The 21,185-nt window shown below is 51.4% G+C and overlaps 5 protein-coding genes across 5 annotated transcripts; 2 read left to right on the forward strand and 3 right to left on the reverse strand.

Moving 5' to 3' along the window:
* Positions 1–1,965: 1,965 nt before the first annotated feature.
* On the forward strand, positions 1,966–2,559 carry NCS57_01161900 (uncharacterized protein; the record flags this gene model as incomplete). The annotated part of the gene is made up of 3 exons (XM_053061328.1): positions 1,966–1,992; positions 2,040–2,374; positions 2,487–2,559. 3 exons carry the CDS (start codon positions 1,966–1,968, stop codon positions 2,557–2,559), a joined length of 435 nt encoding a protein of 144 aa, XP_052909714.1.
* A 260-nt stretch (positions 2,560–2,819) lies between these two features.
* NCS57_01162000 (uncharacterized protein) lies at positions 2,820–3,506 on the reverse strand (the record flags this gene model as incomplete). The annotated part of the gene is made up of 1 exon (XM_053061329.1): positions 2,820–3,506. One exon carries the CDS (start codon positions 3,504–3,506, stop codon positions 2,820–2,822), a length of 687 nt encoding a protein of 228 aa, XP_052909715.1.
* A 684-nt stretch (positions 3,507–4,190) lies between these two features.
* NCS57_01162100 (Terpene cyclase/mutase family member) lies at positions 4,191–7,174 on the reverse strand (the record flags this gene model as incomplete). Its single annotated transcript, XM_053061330.1, has 4 exons — positions 4,191–4,542; positions 4,798–5,090; positions 5,138–6,853; positions 6,920–7,174. The coding sequence occupies 4 exons, from the start codon at positions 7,172–7,174 to the stop codon at positions 4,191–4,193; spliced, it is 2,616 nt and encodes an 871-aa protein (XP_052909716.1).
* A 388-nt stretch (positions 7,175–7,562) lies between these two features.
* NCS57_01162200 (TP6A-N domain-containing protein) lies at positions 7,563–9,124 on the forward strand (the record flags this gene model as incomplete). The annotated part of the gene is made up of 7 exons (XM_053061331.1): positions 7,563–7,878; positions 7,924–7,990; positions 8,046–8,154; positions 8,202–8,288; positions 8,338–8,418; positions 8,463–8,534; positions 8,585–9,124. 7 exons carry the CDS (start codon positions 7,563–7,565, stop codon positions 9,122–9,124), a joined length of 1,272 nt encoding a protein of 423 aa, XP_052909717.1.
* Positions 9,125–9,286: 162 nt separating this feature from the next.
* Positions 9,287–11,766, reverse strand: NCS57_01162300 (Fn3-like domain-containing protein; the record flags this gene model as incomplete). The annotated part of the gene is made up of 2 exons (XM_053061332.1): positions 9,287–11,556; positions 11,604–11,766. 2 exons carry the CDS (start codon positions 11,764–11,766, stop codon positions 9,287–9,289), a joined length of 2,433 nt encoding a protein of 810 aa, XP_052909718.1.
* Between the last annotated feature and the right edge of the window lie 9,419 nt (positions 11,767–21,185).

The raw sequence follows: 21,185 nt of genomic DNA on the forward strand, positions 1-21,185 counted from the left end.
GAAGGGGAATCTGAGGAACGGCGGCGACTGAAAGCAACGAAATTCGAGCGCGGCGACGACTAGCAGTTGAAACACGTGAACAAGGCGATGTGCTGGCCCAGGGCCGCTCGCTTCATGGGGGGCACGACGTCGCAGTCCGCGGGGACGCAACAATCAAGCAACTTAAGTAACGGGCGATGGGAGGTCCGAGTTTTGGTTTTGAGGGGAGGGGTTGAACCTCGAAATCGAATCGGCGTTGAGTGGAGGGCTTGGTGGTTTTTGAAACCCTGATCGGTCGCGGCAGTGTGGGATGTCGAGTCGGATTCGCCGTGGGCTGCGGGAGGATTGAGAGGGATAGGGAGGGCGAGACAATGCGGCTCCCGGGCTGAAGCGGTGTTGTCTCAACGAGACGAGACGAGTCGAGTAGGTGGTGCTGCAACGAAGCTGCCGGGTCGTAGGCCAAGTCGGGTGCGTGCAATGCAGTAAGGAGCGGATGCCGCACGTAGCACGTAAGAACTGGAGAGGTAAAAGGACTGGGATGGTTCGGTGTGGTCTTTGTGGTTTGGTTTGGTCGTCTATGATCAGGGATCTGCTGGCTCTGGCTCTCAAGTCGAGGCCAGGGTCACGGCCAAGATTAATGCGGATTGGCTTATGGGTTAATGGGGATGATGGGACCGAATATTGGCTAGCCGCCGCTTGGAGCGCTGAAGGCGGTCGCTGACTGGGCGCTGGAGAGGGGGGGTCTCTCATTGGGACCAGGGCCATCTATCAGGGGAAGTGGACACTGGATATGAGGACGCGCCGCCCGACGTCTACCTGGAAAGAATTCACTCTTGAGAGAACCGGATTGCTGGGATCGACGGTTTCTAGGGTTGCAGTCCAAGGTTTGACAGATATTTGTGGCGCAAACAGGGCCGTTTTCTCTGGCATTTCAGTTGCAAGATATGGAGGCAGTTTGCGGGTGAAAGGCGACCTACGCTACGGGACCCATTTACAAACCCCTGGACGAGTTGGAGGCCCAAAGAACGCCCAAGAACCCCTCAGCAGGACCGACTTGTGCAAAAAAAAAAAAAAGGACACCACCACTTTTGTCTTGTGCCAGGTCAACTCCAAGGATCGTGTCGCGTGGCTTCACATCGCTGACGGTGGTCATGGTGAGCCGTGTTCAAGTGGAGTCTGACGGATGGATTGGATGCAAGTTGGCTTAGACAAGCAAGCAAGCAAACAAGACTCGGGGACCAAAAACCTCCACAGCTGTCCCGCCCCGGCTCACGGTATCTTATTTGTGCTAGGGTTCGAGAAGAGATGCAGAGTAACTACGCTAGAGTTCTCCTGAGAGCGTTCATGTAATCCAATCCATGGTTGGCTATTTTGGGCAGCTGGTCACAGGCTGGGCGGCCTGCTGTTGTGCAACGCACCTCTTATTTGCTGATGTAGCGATTCACTCATAATCAAATCCATGCGACACAGACAGTTGCTGAATTGGATACAAAATTCTCCTCCCTCGCTACAAAAGACAAGTTTCCCGGTCCTCCCGCTCTCCATCCTTTAGCGAGGTCGGTTGTCTTAAACACTCCATTCCAGTCTCCCAGAATAACACATCCATCCATCGCATCCTTCCCCCCAGACGTTTCTAGACGGCCCGCTTTCTCATGGTCCCCTTGTAGATTTAGACTGCCGGAGGCGGCTCCCCCCCTTTAGCGGGTGCGTCGGCGTCGTCACGGCCTGTGGCTTGTGCATGATGAACAACCCGACCCCGACGCCACGTCTTCGCTGTAGTAGCCTCGTCCAACCCGACCTGACCTCAGTCCGGCCGCGTTCGGCTTCTACTTCGTATGCCAAATTCCCCCCGTTGGAGCGGCATCGTGGCCCTTTCTCCAACCTAGGTTTCCTCTGCTTGCATCTCAAGCGCCGTGATTGTTTGCGGCGACGCAATTCTTACACCGTCGCGCTGTCTTTGGTAGAGCCACGCGAGCAGACGCAACCATGGGCGCCAGCACGTCCGTGATCAAGGTGCGCCTCATATCATGACCTTAACACTCAGTCGCTAACGCAAACAGACGCTCGCCGTTCCCGCTGTCGTCTCGCTTATCCTATTCCTTCTTTCCACATACGTCTTGATTCCCCTCTGGCGCCGCTACGCCCGCTACAGTCAATACCTCCCCCTCGACTCCCTCTCGTCGCAGACCTTGTCCCTGCGCGATCGCATAACCTCGCGCATCTCTGCCTGGCGCTCGAATCGCAATGCTCCATTTGCGTCCGATACTGGTTCCGAGGATGGCTTAGATGACGAGGACGGAGAGGAACTTGGCCACGTCGACGAGGCTACCTGGCGTCAGATGGAGGCCGACACTCGCGCGGCACGGCCGGATAATACCAGACGATTGAGTAGAGAGTGAGTATTTTGATCACATGTGTGGAATCACCGTGTGAAGACGTTCCATTGGGTTCAATGGCTCCATTTTGCATATTTGTTTGCGCTGTTGCTGACTGGAAACTTGCCATAGCCTCGAAGAAGGGTTCAGAGATGATAGCGATGAAGAGTCAGACCGGCTTGCTAGGAATAATGTTAGGTCTTGACGCTAGAACATGATTCAAAACAACTCATTCAAAGTACTCTTTCAGTCATGAATGACTGAGCCATCTAATGCTACACCGTCAGAAAACCGACCCAACCGGTAATCATGAAATTAACGCTGAATTTTCCTCTACCTAACGCCCTATCATCATAACTTGTTATGCGACGCATGTTTCTCACTTGATACACATTCCGCTGTAATCATATCGCTGGGAAGCCAAACCCCCAAATGCAACCACTTCACCCAACCAACTCCTCCAGCCTAGAAGCTGGCGGCCTTTTTGAGCCTTCTGCGCATGGGTTCGTCGTAGTTGACGGCCTTTTCCCCTCCTTTGCTCTTGTCTCTTTTTGAAGTCTGCTCTGCTTCCCCAACTTCCTCCAAGTCCTCGACCATCTTTTCTTTTCCTTTTCCCTCTTCTCTTGTTATGAACTCGATCCTTCTCACGATCACGACATCTTCCGGTTCTTTGACTGAGCTCATCTGCTCCAGAATTCTCCTTTCTCTCGCCCTCTTTTCAAGGGCCTGAAGGTCTGGTAGAGTGGGGCTGTTTCGGCTGGGAGTTGATCGCTCGCTCTCCCTGAGCAATCCCGTTTGGTTGTGTCCAGGTTGGCTGTCCCCGGGTGAGTTGTTCGAAACGATGCTAGTTCGACGCGGGTGGTCTGGGATCTGGCTGCCCCAGGCCTGGCTATCCTGTTCCTGGGTTCCTCGGGACTGGACTTCTTGAGGTCGGTTATCGCAGGGTTGATCGTCCTGACGCGGTTGGTTCTTAGTTCCACCTCCTTGAGTTTGACTGTTCCTTGAGGAAGTCCGGGTGCGGTGTTCTTGCGATCGTCTCGACTCTATGAGCCATTGGTTGTAAAAGTCTCTGGCTCTGCTGTGTTCGTAGGCCAGGAATGCCTTGTCGAGATTCTCCTCCTCCTTTCTCTCGCGTTTTTGGAAATACTTCATGCTGGCCTTGTGGAACGGCCTCTTCAAAAATGAAGACGACACGCTCGACTCCAAGTGGCGTAGTCTTCTTTTTCTGTGTTTTCCGATCCGCTGACAGATAGAATGGCCTTCGTCTGATAGGCAGAATTCGCAAAATTCTGTCAGGACAGGCGAGTTTTTAAGAGTATCGATACGGATAGCACTGAAAGGTGTAGCGAGTGTTCTTTGTGGAATGCACGTATGTCCACACCTGTGTCGTAGGGGGATGCAATCGCCCCATGGGCAACACCGTCTTGGCTCCGTCTCTCCTGGCTGTGTCTCCCCTGACTGTGTCCCTGCATGCTTTAGAGCTTGCATGTAGCGATTGAGGCATCTGTGACCAAATGTGTGGCCACAAGGGAGGTAGGCCTTGACCTCCATGCCCTCACCAAAGTCCTCGGCATCTGTGGTCGGAGGAACATTGATGTATAGTTTCCCGCAGAAAGCACAGCCATCGGGTCCAACCGCTGGAAAGCGTAGTGGAGGCCGTCTTTCCTCAGGCCTGGGCTCGCCTCTCTCTGGTGTAGACTGACTGTGTTGAGATCGGGGCTGCCCTCGTTCTTCGCCGATGGATGGTAAGTCACTTGGAGGTATCGCGGGCCCCAAGGTGAGGCGCTCGGTGACGAGGCGGATGCGTGGATCGACTGGAGTGTTCTCGGAAGAAGGCTAGTCTTCTGGAATCTCATCTGTTGAAAGTTCTTCCGCTGGGGGCTCTTCTGCTAGAATTGCGTCTCCTGGCGGTTCGTCTGGTGGTTGATTGTTCCCAAGCACATCGAGCTGCGAACGCAGTACGACGGGGGTGATTTCGCCAGTGTGGGTAGACTGCACTTCCTCCAGATCTGAAGGCGTTGGAGACGTCCCCGACTCAGATTCGCCGATGTTGACCATTTGGTTAAAGAATTCAGCCTGCGAGATGGCAAGTTCTAAGTTTGCTTCCACGGCCATGGTTTTCTTGCGAGAAAAGAGTTTCATGATGACGGAGGGACGTCGTTCCTCGTCAGCGACCTGCGGACCTGTCCTGTTAGGTCTGTTAGGTTGCTTGCTGCAAGTGCAACCCATGATGACCTCGACAGTGACGAAGTGACGCAAACAAAGACAGCGAAAGACTGGAATTAATAAATATTGGTAGTATATCCTTTGATGAACCCTGCTCTTGATAAGTCTTGCCATCATTAAGAGGCCACAACCCCAGCCCTGCAGATGCCCGCATCTTCTTCTCTATCTGTCTACATACCTACTCTAAGCTTTCTCCCCATTAACCTTCTGCGCCCACCTCGGCACAATTTTTTCCTCTGGGAACCTCTTTGCAAACATGCCCAGCGCCTTGATGGTGAAGCTAAACTTGTAGTTGGGGTACGAGATCATGCACGACTTGTTAAACACACCCTCGATCGCCTCTTGCAGCCACTCCCCGTTGGGCTGCTGCCGGTCCATGATGAACTGGATTCCCTTCTTCAGGGGCTCCACGTCGGGGTATTCTGCCTCGAAGAGGCCGATCAGGGCCCATGCGGTTTGTACGACAAGGGAACCTGAGGGGTGCTCATGGTACTCCATGGTTTCACAGGCCTGCGTGCGTTAGTATATACGTGCAACTGACTCGAGGGGGGGCTTACCTTGTAGCTTTCTGACCACCCGCCGTCGGGTCTCTGCTTGGAGAGGAGAAAATCACATCCACGCTTTGCGTTGATCCCTGTGGCATATGTCTGTCCAACATGTGCCATGCTTTCAAGCGCAAACATGGAGGCGTAGGTGAAGCAGATGCCCCAACTTCCATACCAGCTGCCGTCAGGTCGCTGGTTGGTCTTGATCCACTCGGTTGCCTCTCGGATCACCTTGTTGATCTCATCGGTTCGGTAATCGGGCCAGTGCTCCTGGAACAGCGACAGAGCTGTCACGCAGGCTGTCGTGCACTCGGGGTAGTCGTATTCGATCATGATTCTACCAAACACCTCGGCGGCGTTGAGCATCTCCATCCACTCCCCACCTCTGCGCCTCTCGTATGACGACATGGCGCCCGTGTCTTGGTTCTGATACAGCAGCAGGGTGTCCACAGCGTCAAAGATGCGCTGGTCTTCAAGAACCTGGGGGAAGCCTTCTGTCTTTTGGAGCAGAATGATGGCCTTGAGAGCTTCCGAGATACAGTCGCTAACACCGTAGCCTTGGTCTCTGTTGCTAAATGGCCAGCCACCCTTGCGAGGCTGTCGGTAGCATATGTCTTGGTCCACGCAGTTCTCCCGAATCTGCTGGCGCTCTAGATAATGAAGTGATTTCAGCAACATGGGCCTCCACCTCTCGTCATTATGAAGACCAGCTTCAAAGATGGCCTGGATCGTAAAGGCCGTATCCCAACATTGCACACCGTTGGTGCCGTTGGCGAGCATTCCTTCGTCCTTGACCCACAAGAACTCCTCGAGGCGCTCGACATGCCTCTTCACACTATACGCACCGGGACCGTCGCGGACGTAGCACATGACGGTATTCATGGCTGCGTTGACGGGAGCTAGGTCGGCATAATCCGTATTAGCATCCTCCATGTCAACCTGCTTGCTGACCCAAGCTTCCGCCTTGTCTTTGATGTAGTTGGGTCTGAGATATGGTTGCCAGATGTTGGCCAAGAACCAATTGGCCGTGTTGAGCAACCATGACTTTGGATGGTAGTTGTCGACGACAGTGATACTGTTTCGGTGCTTGGCCCAGTTGATGCTGGCATAATTCTCAGGGAACAGCTCCTGCTTCAACCCTCGAATCACATCGGTCTCTTCACAGCTCCACCTCCTGGAATAGAGGTAACCCATGGGCAGAAACACCATGCGGATATGAATCCACCACCGCCATGGGGCAAACGGCACCCAGTCAGGGAGAAGCCAAAGCTCGGGGGGCACAGGGTTGACAATATCCCAGTCCACCACGCCCAGCACGGCCAGCCAGAACTTGGCCCAGTGCGGCGCATACAAGGTGCCTCCCAGCTTGTGAAGTGTGCCCCTTGCCTTCACCATCATGGGGTCTTCAGGGTCCACCCCTATCAGTCGAAGAACCGTATAGTTCAGCGCTGTGCCAAACACGGTGCTTTCGCCCTCAATGTGTAAACCCCAGCCACCATCCTCTGGGTGTGCTCGTGCCGACAGGTAGTTCTTGATCTCGGTCGCATGCGCAGAGGGAATCGGCGTCTTGGTCACGTACCAAGCGATGACGATGCCGGGGAGGAGGAACATGGGACCGCCATACTCGCAACCCCAGTGACCGCTGGGAAGCTGAAGCTTTTCAAAGAACTCGAGGCCATTCGTCGCGGCGGCCAATGGGCTATCGGGCTTTGGCAACTCGGGGAGATCCTGCAGGAGGTCAGCATCAGCATCGACAGGGGAACCAGGCTAGATCAGACTCAGGGGCGCACGTACCAGAGGCAGATTCAAGTACCACTTCTCAGCATAGCTCTGCGGCCATTCCTTTGCGGCTTCATCGTCGGCCAGGTAGTGCCAGGTGTGGTTGCTGTCGTCGTCCTTGATCCTCCATCTCGTCTTGTCGATCTTGGCCTCGATGCGCGGCTGCTTGGGGAATGCGAGGCCCTGTTTCACTTCCGGCTCCGAGTCGGCGGCGCGCTTACGCGACTTGACCTTGACGGCCGTGACGTCACTTCCAGTCACAATTGCCATCTTGAAGAGTGACAGGTGCGATCTCGAGGTCTGGCGATGCTCTCGAGGAGCAATTGAAGAGGCGGTGGAGGAGCATTAAATGAATTGGCCGGAGCATGTGCTTTTTTCTCCTGTCGCTCTCGAGACGGAACCGGAGTCGCTGCAAACGCGCCCGCGGGACCCGGGTCCGGTACCTGCCGAGGACCCCAGATTTTAGCGGTCAAGGCCCTGAAGCAGCTGCTGTTGAGCGCTAATTGTCCCCACCGGGGCTCTCAACGGCGTTCACTAGACCGCTGCACGTGGAAGTGAAACATCGCGTCTTTCATCTTGAAATTGCGGCTCTGCCTTTAACATTGTGAACGGCTTCATCACCGTGGACTTCTTGCTATGAGCGCAGTGTCAAGCGACAATGAACTTTTCAAGGCCCACCGCTCATCAATCTGCTACACCTCAACTAACACACCACATCCAAGCCGACGAGGCCCAACGACTGACAGCAGCAGCAAACGATCACGACAGTGCCGATACGAATACGACGGCGGGCGGACCTAACGTCGGGATTGTCGTGGCCCGCATCGAAAACATCCTGTCGCAAATCATTGACTCCGTCTCCGCCTGCCAAGAGCTGTCAATCGCTTTCACGCCGCGGAGACCGGCGCGGAGCCGTGGTCAGCCTGATGAGGTCCGCTTCCCCGGCCGAAACCAGCAAGAGGCCGTCAAGTTTGGTAGGATGGCTTGCTATTTGTGACACTTTTGCTAAGACACTGTAGCACGCATCCTTCTTATTCTCCAGTTATCACATGACGCTCTTGTGTCTGGGACAATTCTGACGAAGCGGTTCGTGGAACCCTTGTGCATGTCGTGGTTGTGGACTGATAGCCTTCTCTTAAAGGCACATCTTTTACCAACATCAGGATCTATTTGAGAGGCAGACCCAAGTTGATGACCTTGTGGACGACATTGCCTTCACTTTAGGCATTGGCCGCGCTGATTTGAACATTGTTCGTGCTGAGACATGATACTAGCTGTTTGGTACTGATCCCGGCAGGTTGCAGCTTCGAAGGGTGTCTTGGCCGGTCCATTGACCATTCACCTGACCGATGGCACATCTCTGGATCCCTGTTCTGGCGACCTGGTAAGCATTGATGTGGTTTCAGTCATTGCTTAGTCCTTGACTGGTCCAGGGAGTTGCCATCCCGGCCATCCAGTCAGTCTCTGCAGTCCACCTCCACCATGTCAAGTGGTTTCTAGTCGTCGAAAAGGATGTAGGTGATACAAGGCCTGGTTGGTGGCAAGACTAATAACTCAGGCCATCTTCCGATCCTTGTGCTCATCTCAATTCTGGAGAAACTCATTGTTTGGCCCTGGTGTGCTCGTCACCGTAAGGTATACCTGGTCTCGTTAGTTAAAGCGTCAACTCACGCATGATAGGCCAAAGGATACCCTGATCTGACCACTCGTTCGTTCTTGAACTATATCAGCACGCGCCATCCTCAATTGCCAATGCTCGCATTGGTAGACTACGACCCCGACGGTGTCCGAATTTTGAGATGCTACCGTCACGGATCCGATAGACTGAGCCACGAAGCTGACCTCGATACGCAAGCAATTCAATGGCTGGGCATCAAATCCGACCAGTTGATTCAAGAGTGCGCCGACACCAATTCTATAGACCCGCGTCTTTTTTACCAGAGCAGCCAGTCTACACAAGTGTCCATTACATCTACCGCGTGCCGCGAGCCCATATCGTATTTGGGTCTGAGGGAGCGAGGGGTGGCAGTTTCGGCTCTCAAGAAGCTAGGAAGCTTTTCGTCGAGTGACACTGAAACACTCGAACTGAGGCGAGAGCTTCAGGTCATGATTGCCCTTGGAGTCAAAGCTGAGATCGAGTGGCTTGATGAGTCTGGGGATCTATGTCGATGGCTGGACAATGAGATAGGCACTGCTCTGTCTTTCAGCCCTACCCTATGATAATGGCACTCGGAGTGTCACGAGAACAGGATCCAGACATCACTGGAGCTATGAGGCATTCACTTGGACGGGCATAATGGTTCAAGCGATCAGCTAAAGCATTCTTCATTCATGTAACATCATTATCATCAACTATCATCAACTTTCATCAACCCCTTAGCCTCAAGCATTTACCGGCGTAATCTTCGCAACTTCCTTCAAGTCCCTGCTGCTGAAGCCGACGCTCAAGGTGAACTCTCCGCTGGGAATAAGCCACTCCTGCGAAATGATATCCCAGTAGCTGATATCACGACGCATCAACTCAAATCCGACAGTCTGGCTCTGGCCGGGTGCCAGCCAGACCTTTTCGAAGCCCCTCAGCTGCTTGGGGGGTGTGCCCTCGGGGGTGCTCTCGGGGAAGGTCACGTAGAGCTGGGGAATCGTTGCGCCGTTCAGGCTTCCGGTGTTGGTCACGGCGACGGACACGTTGTACACGCCCTCCCAGAGAGCTGGGTTTCCACCGGGCTGGACGGGCTGGGCCTCGGGCTTGGAGGTGATGCCGTCGACCAGAGGCTCCGCCTGGATGTTGGACAGCTCAAATGTCGAGTATGAAAGTCCAAAGCCGAACTCGTAGCGCACCGAAATGTTGTGAGCATCGAAGTAACGGTAATCAATCTCGAGCTTCTCATCGAACCAGGACTGCCAGTCATATTGACCAGTAGTGTTCACGCCGGTGGTAGGTGGGGCATTGTAGTCGCTGCCGTTGTAGGCAATCGTGTAAGGGAGCCTGCCAGAGGGGTTGACGTCTCCGTACAGCACATCGACGATCGAGTTGCCGGATTCCTGTCCTGGGTAGTGAGCTGCCAGGATGGCTGTGACGTTGGGGTGGTCAGCCCAGGGGAGGGTGTTAATGCCCGAGGAATGGGTCACGACGATGGTGTTGTTGCACGACTTGGCGACAGACTCGACGACCTCGTTGCCGTGCCAGTCAGAGTCGAGATGCTCGCGGTCAGCAGCCTCCTCGGCCCAGGTCTTGAGGAACACGAGGCAGACTTCAGGCGGCGTCGGGATCCAGAGATCAGTGACGTTGGAGTTGATGATGAGGGTGTTGTTCAACCACTGCTGGACAATGGAACCATCGTTCTTGGCACGAGCATTGATAGCAGCAAGAGGAGTGACGAGGTATGTGAGTCGGCCAGTTCCTGAACCTCCACCAGCGACGAGAGTTCCGTACTCAAAGTTCTTCTGGTTGAGGAAACCCTGAGTGTCTTCGCCTGCGTCGTTTCCGAACACGGCGATGGACTTGGGAGCCTTGAGGGGTAGGACGTTCTTCTCGTTCTTGAGGAGGACGGTGGCTTCAGCTCCGTGTCGGCGGATTATCTCACCGTGGTTTCCACGGACATCACGGCTGCGCTCGCCGGTGAGGTTGTACTCACGGATCCAGGTGGATCGGGGAGAGAAGGTGTTGAGGTCGGCTGAGGATGGGTCAATGGAGGGGAAGTCTTGGTCTTGTCCAAGCCAGAAGTAAGGGGTCATGATGCGAAGAATCATGTCATCGACACGCGCAACGTCGAGGGTTCCGTTGTTGACGGCGAGAGTGACGTTTCCACCAAACATTGAGCCCTTTCTGCGATCACCAAAGCCAATACTGCCGGGCATGTCCATGTCAAGGCCACTCTCGATGGAAGCGACACCAGCATGCGTGGCACCCCAGTCGGACATGACATAACCTTGGAAGCCGAGCTCCTCCTTCAAGATGCCATTGAGGGTCTTTGAGTTTTGGCATCCGTAGGAGCCGTTGATACGATTGTACGAGCACATGAAGCTCGCGGCCTTAGCATGGACGGCGTTGGCAAAGGGCCAGAGGTAGATCTCGTGCAGAGTCCTGTCGTCAATGTTGGCAGAGACGGCGTCCTGAAGCACGTCGGTGACGGTGCCATTGGGGTCCTTTGTGGGGTTTCGCATCGTCTCCTGCTCGTTACCGATGTAGTGCTTTGCGGTGGCTTGCACGCCAGCGTCTTGGTGGCCTTGGATGGTCTTCTCCATGGCGACACCGGTCAGGTAGGGGTCTGGGGAGAAGCCCTCCCAGTTTCGTCCCGAGTATGCGGAACGTCCGAGGGGTCCGGCGACGGGCGAGAGGGCGACATGAGCACCCTTGGCCTTAAACTCCTTGCCCATGGCAAGACCACGCTCATACAAGATGGCCTTGTCCCAGGTAGAGGCTGCCGAAACACCGGCAGAGAAGACGCTGGCATAGTCGACTGTTCGGATGGCTAGAGGGCCATCCTGGAGACAGAGGCCGTTGAAGCCGAGACGTGGGATGGCCACGATGTTTCCGACGCAAGGACCGGGCTGGCCCGTGACGAGATCCGACTTTTCCTCGAGGGTCAACTCGGACAGGAACTGTTGGGCTTTGGCAAAGGCAGTTTCCCAGCCGATGCCGGACACATTTGCTGGATGCGTGTTAGTCGAGTATTGTACCTCGAGAGGATGAACTCACGAGCTGGGACGGAAGGCGAGTGCCCGTATTGTCCAAGGATCACAGTGTCTTTGGGTTGGATATAACTGAAGGCGTCTTCTTCACGATCACGACCATCATACTGTTGAGCATTGGCGACCGAGGCCAGAAGGCCTGTCAATAACAGAGAACAAAGGCTGGCCATTGTATTTGAGTGAGGAGGCAATGGCGATCTGCGGTGCTGTTGTCCATTCTCTCAACTTCGAGATCTTCAACCACCTTTTATACAGCAACTCAGCCGTTTAACGTCTCCCGACTTCACGAGCCGACACCAACTGATTCCACTCTCCATGCCATTTTCGATTCTCGTGATGGCTGCCCGAGTTCGGTCCTTTCATTTTCTTCAAGTTAGCTCAACCTGCTCAATGCCCACAATCCGCATGTCCGTTCATATGACCTGCGGGGGGAGAGAGAAAAAATGATGCGGAGTAATGAACGGGTGGGCTCATTTGCATGATGGCATTCCCACTTTCGAGGTGATCGTCGGGGATATTAGCCAGACTTTCTCAGACGTTTATCCGAGGTTTCCTCGTCGTGTGGTCCTATCGTGTATAGTTTCCCGAGGGCGGATGACTCGCGAGGTTTTTTACTTGGTGGTATGACGCCGTTGCAGGGACGGACCGTTGGGTAGAGTGATATCATGACAAACCGGGGAAGCAGATCACGGCTCCACCCGTGGGAAATACGGCCGCCATAGAACCGAGAAACCGGGCTTGCTCTCTGGGGGTGGATGAGGTATTCCGCATTCTCGTGATCTTCTGGTTGCCCCCCAAGTGCCGAGTGGATCTGGGGAGAGGCCGGGGGTGTTAGCTCAGTCCGGGAACTTCTCCGCACTTGTATTCGGCCCTGTTATGGGCTTCCTGTTTGTGGAGAGAGGGCTGGGGGGATTTATGCTTGCTAGTTAACCCTGTTTGGTGAAGCTGTGCGCCGAGTTTCCGGAGGTTACTGTGGGATGATATTGACTGATGTGGTGATTCCGCTGGTGTGGTTGACCTCGGCAGTTTTAACTGGCGGTGACGATTTGTAATGCGACAACGGCTTGAGTTGTGCATCTCCCTAAACGTCAGGTTTTTTTCTCCCTCTCTCTCGTCGGTTTAGGTATTCTCATCTTGTTCATCGTCATGCTTGAAGGGGACGAGCCCGGTGAAAGTGACGCTTTCATTGCTCTTGGGGGAGTGGATTGCAAGGATCGGTCGTGGGAGCTTCGAGACAGGCTCTCGTTCGTCTAGCCTAATCAACTTCGGAGCCATCGGTATTTTGATTGAGGAGTTAGTTGAACTTTTGTTTCGCTAGTATCAATGGAGGGATGCTCATCCTCCCTTCCAATATCCCTTACCTGCTGTTTACACGGCCATAACTCCGTCGTCATGCCAAAGGGAGCCATTCTATCGGCCTTCCAAAGATAATCAAGCCGAACCTTCTCCTGCTTCAGCAGGGCTGTTATCGACCGAAGTTGCTTGCATGTAGCAACGCCCTCGGACAGAGCCATGCCCATCCTCCTCTCCACTGCCTTGAGTTGCAATGGCAAAAATATTCAACGTCGAGTACTGATGAATCGATCCCATCTTATCGGACTTGGCTGCCCGCTGTCGTCTCAAGTCGGTCGAGCCTATTGATACCGGCATGTGTCAATACCTGCGTTCTTTATTATTGTGGCTGATGGCTTCTCTTAGAAGCGTCGCCAAGTTCACAAGAGTCTATGGAGCCAAAAACATCCATATTGATACAGATTCTTTTTTTCCAGTCATGATTATTAATACAGATGAAACTACCTAGGCAAAAACTTCTGAATGCGATGAGCACTCACATTTTCTCGGCAGTCTTACAGTATTGGTACACAAGGCATTGTATGGCATGCCAGGCCACCTAGTGGAATCGATAGAATCTCGGAAGTTGGCAGACAAGTTGTCAATTTCATAGAGGAACAAAGGCAGGTAAAATCTCCTTGGTGAGGCGTTATAATTCCTCGCCTCCCCAGCAGTGACTGAAATCTTATGGATCTTTGACATACAAGCGTAGGTCGAGGAAGGAACAAGACATACCTAAGGATAGAGGTATATCCACCTTGACTTGTTTTCCCCTAAGAGTAATATGGATAAGATTAAATTAAAAAGACTAACATCTTTATTAAATTAAAATATTTATTTATAGTTATCTTTATCTAAACTTATTTCTAAGCTTAGTATAAGTTAAATCTTTTTATTATTTTAATATTTTATTTATTTCCTAACCTATATTAATTAGTTGTTAAACCAATGCACGCACAATAATTAGCTACATTTCGCCCTCGGGCTTTATCGGACTATCTAGGATAACTGCCATCGAAGCCTGCATGTTTTTGACCTAATTAACAGAGGCTGAGAGCGATTCAAGCAGTCGATTCCGCACCCTGACCGGGAAAGGCAGCATCTTAACGAGAAGAGCGACTGCTCCTCTAATGACAAACCCAGTCAATCGTTCTCCCTGACGAGCCGCAACGGCTCATCTGAAATCATTCGCTTCGAAACTTGCCTTACGGCTTTCTTTACCCCATCCCACGAGGCTGGCAAGTCCCGCGTGATGGCATCAATCGAGACCCGGCGTCGCCCTGGGATGGTGATGGCGCCAGTGAGGAGGATAAGAGCCAATGGCGTGAGTTTCGCATTATCACACGCATCCTAACAGAAAAGCAATACCACCGTATCTCAGAGTTAGTCTTTAATAACCATAAGATCATGACCAGGATTAACTACTTTACTTTTTATCCACTAAGTGAGGAGTATTATAACCTCTATACTATCCTTAAGCGCCCTAGGTTCCGGCGCTTCGAGGTTTCCTTACTTATAGGATACCTAATAGACGAGGAGGCTAATGGTTGGGATATATATCGCAACGGAGACTTATATAAGGCCCTCGCTAGGCCACCTGATTTGGAGCATATTAGCCTGCAATCTAACTACGAGGAGCATAGCATCCATCTAGGGGGCAGCATAGATAAGTTCATTTCACTATTTAGTATGTTTCCCATCGAATATTAGATAAAGCTTAGGCATTTTAGGTTATCCCATATATAGGTGGCCTAAGATAATCTTATCTCGTTTCTCGCAAAGCTTCCGTCTACACTGCAGTCGGTTAAGCTTAGCTTTCTCGCCTTTCTTAAACAGCAAGGCAACTACTGGGGCCTCTTAAGCGACATCCGTGATAAGCTTGGTTAGAGGAACCGGTCTATTGATGCGAGAGTCAAGATCTGCGTGCTGATCACGTTTAATCAACACAACCAAGTCGGGCGATACATTCGTCTGGACAAGGAGGTACAAGACTATATTTACGGATCTGGACCGCCGCCCTTTGGGCCCAGGGGCTATATCAGTTGGGGTACAGGTGTGCAGGAAGATGAATTTAATCCACACTGGAAACGACCTTATGAGGACGCTAGAGTATTAAGGAGTCTTGGGTACTGACGAGTGGTCTTGACGAGTGACGCAGATGGGAGCGTTTGTTCCTCAGGCTAGTTATCATCTGTTGGCCATTGAATTTCGACAATAATAGAAAGTCAATAGCCTCAGCGGAAGCCAGCCTTCGGAGAAAACTAATACTCTATGATGATTGTTGTTATTTGTGATGATATTTGACTGGTCGTGACATCTAGCCATCTAACCCGTAATGGTAGAAGATGAGGATACAGCCTAATACGCAATGCGAATATAGACTTGCGCTGTTTCCTTTCTGGCCCACGATCCTGAGTAGTCGCCGCTTTTACCTGAGCCGGTGAGCTCGAGGTGAGCTAATATAAGATGTGGGTCGGCAGTTCTGGTTTCAGCCCCCGGTAGTTGATAAGAATAGGATGACCCCATAGGAACCTCATAGAGACTCGCACATTTACTATATATAGCTCGCTCGACACTTACTTTAATGAATTAGGGATAAACTTCGTTACTGGTTATCCTATTTGAGGTTATCCTAGAATTTATATTGACTTCGTAATAATATCTATTTTATGCTAGCTGGTGAGAAACCCTTTAGCTCTAGACCTCTGTGGTTACTGATCTAGAATATTGAGTAGATAGATAGTAAATCTAGTGAAATCTAGTTACTCTACCACTCTTATAGAACGCAGGTGAACCAATATTCGTAACGATAGACTACCTCATTCTGCCTCGTTGGCGCTGGAACGTCATAGGGTCAGTCTGATGGCCAGTCGCCCTTACGCGGCCGAGATCAATCGGAAGGAAGAATGCCGGCTTGTTAATTCCTTAAGACAGAAGGTAGTATAGGAGGAAAGTGGCCCTGGGTGATCGTGGTAAAAAGGCATTGGATGGAAGACTCGGTGGTTAGCGGAGTTTATGTCTCTGAGCGTGAGCTGGGAGGCGTATGCTTGCACCTCGGGATAACGGCTAGGTATCCTTAGACGAATGATAAGTATATGATACTTAAATACGACCTTAATTAATAAGGGTAGCATAGTATATTCCTGGGATTTAACTGCTAATATGTATAGAGCCGCTAAGTTAGTTTCCTCTTTGCTATATACCTATGGATAGATAGATGCCTTGCCGTAATGTCTAGATATAAGGCAATATATGATAAATGTCTAGCTTTTTCTTCTTCTGGTTAGTTAAGAAAGTTCTACGTAGTTCTTGAGTCCTTCTGATTAGGGTGGTCGGGGTTCCCGGTGGACTATGGTTCTTATGTCATCCGTTATCCTTGCTTAAAAAGCTCTCCTGATGGTGTGTAACATTGCTCCTAACTACACCTCACTTCTACTTGCCCATACTTCATCGGTTAACCTGAAAGCTGCCTTGCTTTCGTCTCATACTGATCGTTAAGAACATTTATTAAGCGCCCTTTTAAGGTCTGCCTAAGCGGAGATAATCACGATTTATAACTCGTTATTTATTAGTATAAGTACTATATCCTAACTGGCTGAATAACCAAAATTCCCAACGTTCTTAATATCGTCACTCTTGCTCCCATTGCTATGCGCCTCAACAAGGGGCTATTCCTCTCCAACCTGCATTAGCCGGGAATGATTCGAGGCTCATTAAGCGGAAACTTCCTACCTGATCCTGTCTGACCAACTGGAAACGACGCGTCATGCGTCAACAACCCAATAGTCATCAAGACCTGCCTCATCTGGCATCTCCGAGAACTCTGCCTTACCAACGAATATCGTGGATCCCTGATGAGATACGAGAAGATAAACCGAGGATGGAGTTTATCTAACACAGCCTCATAGGTGTGGCCCGGTAGTAGAATGATTGGCACGATTAGGAAATGGTTGCGTGTCTGCCTCCTCCGTGTCACATACGAAAGTCGGAGAACGCCGACCACAGCACCGAACGGAGATCCCGACCGGTGCGAGGGTCTATGCGTCGTGATGAAGGCATTATCGAAGAGGCAGGGGGCCAGTAGTGGAGCAGCCGGCCTCATGGCGTACGAGATGGACCGATTGACGGCGGAGTCCGCCGTAGAGGAGATCTATATAGAGGCCCAAGGACTCCAGGAAGGAGAGAGGGTAAGAATCAATAGACTTCTCATCGATTCCTTAGCTAGCTACCTGCTAGCTATTCCCTGACTTTGTCACTCTTCCTATATGCCCTTCGTTATGCCCTTGACACTCCGTCCGGCACGCCTTGATCTTGGAGAACAAGGGAAGACAGTGGAAAATACCGGTATATGCTCCTACAGCCCATGGGACTCATATGGTTCAGCTACGAGCATATAAGCTAGACAATGCCTGCCTACCTTTTGCTTCATCGCACCACCAGAGCAACCCCCTTTATCTCTTAACTTCCATACACATAGCAGCTCCAACATAATATTAACAATCTATAATGCTGGGCAGCAAAAACCGCGGTAAAACCTCTCCCGCTTCTCTAGCAGTCGCTATATCGCCTTGCGGCAAAGAGGTACTCTCAGCTACTGGACCATCTATTGACTATGCTATCTAGATTTCTAGCGACGACACGAATACAGAAGATGAAGTGATGATATGGGTCAAGCCTTCAACGGCTCGCAATCATGCACAACATCTACAGCAGGAGCTCAATCCATTCAGCATCAACTCATCAGCCGTGGTTCTAGACATTGTTGCCAGGTTAGCTCGGGTTATCGTTTCAGGTATTGCAGGTGGGAGCAGCTGGGTGATAACCGGATAGTTAGGGTGTGGTAACTCGGTGTCTGACAATGGCCATGCCACCTCTTATTTGACAGGTATTTTAGTAAGACCTGCGGCCGCACCTTAACATACGTGCGACTCTTACCCAGGGACTGCTTATACTTTCATTCTTTACATCCCTCTAAATAGCATTTCCTTCATCGATGATCCATCTTAACAAACCTTTCAAAGGCAGCATCACTCTCATCATCCAAGTCGCCACCACCGTCCGGCAGTTGTGATCGCAACCGTCTAGCTTCCAACCGCTGCCTCTCCGACTCCTCCCTCCGCGAAGGATTAGTTGATAAAACTTTTGAGTAGGCATGGGTGCATCTATAAAGGATACCTGGGGAAACTTTAACCAGTTTCCTAATAGCCATTGCCTTCTCTATCTCCTCGCTGCGTGAGTGCTTAGTAACCTATTATTACTGGTAATTAAGAAGACATTCGCTTACATGGCATCCTTAAAGCGGCCCTGCTTCATCGCTACATCTCCTAAGCGATAGGCGCAATACGAACTCAGCCAACTAAAGGGCGCAGCAATGCCAGAGGTCTCTAGGATTTTCTTAGCCTTGTCAACATAGCTTCTTGCGTCCCCAAGTCGGTTCATTCTCGTTTAAAGGGAAGCGAAGGTAAGATAGCCACTGAGACCTATTAGAAAACACATGCGTCTTTTAGCAATAACACTGAATGACGGCAGAGGGGGTTCTTGACGTACTAGGCCTGCATATACCAGCTCTGGAGCCTATCGGCATCCGCTAATGCTATCGTTAAGAGACGATCGGCCTCTTCGTATCGTCCCATGCAATAGTAGTTGCGCGAAGTATTATAGCCCTAGATGAGCTTTCTCGTGGAAACCTCCCTAGCTAGGCCCTCGAGCACTTTCCCAGCTTTGAGAAGCAGGTCAAGGCCTTCCGAGTAACGCTCTTGGCAGCCTACGGCTATTCCGAGCCAGCTGTAAGCGAGTGCAAGAAGCAAGTCATTATGGGGAAGCAGCTCGAGTCGTATCTTGAGACCCTCGCTCATTTCCTTCTCAGACCTATTAAACTCGGATGTGCAGAAATGGTACATGCACTATAGGGATTGTAGGAATGCCTAGAGTAGGCGGTCTTGTCTATCTTTGGGGCATACATAAAACGCGAAGTCGGCGGTATAAAGCAACCTAGGAACAGAATTGGTTGTGTCGTTGTCGTGGATCGCACTATTCAAGGGTCAGCCCGCCACTAGCCCCCAAGGGTTGATACCATACTTGGCAGCATTAGTAAGGAGCCTAACAAAGTCTATGTTAGGGCGGAGAGGACGTGGCTTGGCCCGTGACTCGTTGTAGTTCCGAGCAAGCGAGAGAACCTAAGGGATGTAGTGCTCATATAGAACCCATTTAACTTCTTAAGCAGCAATTGAGTAGCAGCTTTAAACTATTCCTGCGGGTTCTCTATCCTGGATTGGTATTCTGCTTGGACCAATCGATGAATCCGAAATGTATCCTTTTCGATATTCTTTCTTACCAAAGCATGATGAGTTAGTTCTTCGAGAGCATTATTAAGGCTTGATTTTGTCAGCCAGCATACCATTGCCTCTGTAGAAGTTAATCACCCACCTGAACTCATCTTCATAAAACGAAAGCAAAGGGGGGAGTGCTCCAACTTCCTTGGCTATGAATATCTCTGACGGTACTGAACCGGGGGAGAAGAAACTCAAGACCCCCAGATAGGCACGAGCGTCGTCTCTAAGGTTGGAGAATGAGATCTCCTACATGGTGTCAAGGCCATGCTGGTAGCCAATGTACTTCCAGCCGTTCTTCCGCTGCTTGTGAAGGCGTTGCTCATTTTTGGAGTACAGCGCACCAAAGTCCTTGATAGAATAGTTTCTAGCATTTATGAGCGCCGCCATCTGGTTGAGGGCAAGAAGCAGGCCACTGAGCTGCTTGGTCACTCCCTGGGCTGCCTCTAGTTCGCCGTCGGCGCGTGCTCTCTAGGGCGTCATGTGAAGTAGAAACCCCGCTCCCTCTTCGACTCCGAATTCGTTTACTTCGCGCCCAGTGTCGATGGGAAGCGTGGCTACGAGGACGTCTCGAGTGGTGACAAGAACAGCGCCATGTTGGGAAGCAGGCCAGCAGTTGTCGAGGACGTCGTGCTGGTCAACATTGTCAAATATCAGAAGCTACATGGCGGCTAGAATACGGTTAGACTTTGAGCGAGGAAAGCTGTGTTGTCATATATGTCTTTTGAAGCCAGTTTAGCACCAGTATCATGTTCTCCTGATGAGCCCGAGGCCGTGCTTTCTCGAGCTGAAGGGCATCGACGGCAACCTTGCTGAAACCTTGCTGGATAGAGTACTCGTTCTCTGCCGGAATCCAGAAGACTGCGTCGAGGTCGTCGAGTTTTTGGTATGCGTAAGCAAGCGCTGTCTGTGTTTTCCCGATGCCGCTGAGTCCGTACAGCGCGAGGGAAGAAAGGGGAGTGGTGGTATCTGCAGGTTGCAGATAACGGTCGAGCTCTTTTAGAATGTCCTGGCGGCCATAGAATCGACGGTTTTCGGCCACAGGGAGCGTGTTGCATGGCAAAGTGGCACTCTCCTGTTTGGACACCTCGAGTGCCAACAGACGGTTGTAGATGGTTCTGTCGTATAAAGTACGCGCTTGTCTTTCCATCATCTCAGCCACCTTTTCGATGCGCTGAACCGCGGCGTCGATATTTCTATACGCGGCATCAAGCTTGGCAGTTAGGGTCTGCATTGCACTCTCCTCAAGTCCGAGTCGGGCTGTGATGACATTAGCCGCAAGTCTTCGACTACAAGGCCAAGCCGTTAGCTGGTCAGGTGTAACTTGCCTTCGTCTTCCCGTCCTTCGTTGCGAAAGATCATAATGATCTACAACTATAAGATGACAATCTCCTTTTTTATCTCAAAAGTATCATCCTTGACCTTTCCAAAGTCAGTAATGCCTTCACTGAACATATTTATCGCTCGAAGCTTGTAGCCGATCTTCTTGAGCGACGTCGTAATGAGGTCGAGAGGGCTAACGGGGCCTGTACTCGAACTAGCCAGCGCGAGCTTGACGCAACATACTCAGCATTTTATTAAAGACGGCCTTCAGTGACTGGTTTTACCTTGAAAACGAGAAACAGAAGACCCTATATCATGGAAGTGTTAACTAACTTCTCCATCATCTTAACAAAGTTCTAGGCAAACTTCTTATAACGATCTAAGGTGGGATAGATTAAATCGATTGTAACCCTCGATCGTTTGTCGGCAAGTCATACGTGCACCGCCGGCGGTGCAAATAAGGTCACGTGATATATCGCACCGCCGGCGGTGCAAATAAGGGCAACGTGGTCTTATTGAACAGGGATAACACCCTTCGAATAAGGCCCTCAATTTAATCATCAACAGCTTCTATCGCCCCAATTCAATGACCAGCAGCTTCTACA

The sequence above is a fragment of the Fusarium keratoplasticum genome, chromosome 9 (genome assembly GCF_025433545.1).
Source record: "Fusarium keratoplasticum isolate Fu6.1 chromosome 9, whole genome shotgun sequence".
Lineage (NCBI taxonomy): Eukaryota > Fungi > Ascomycota > Sordariomycetes > Hypocreales > Nectriaceae > Fusarium > Fusarium keratoplasticum.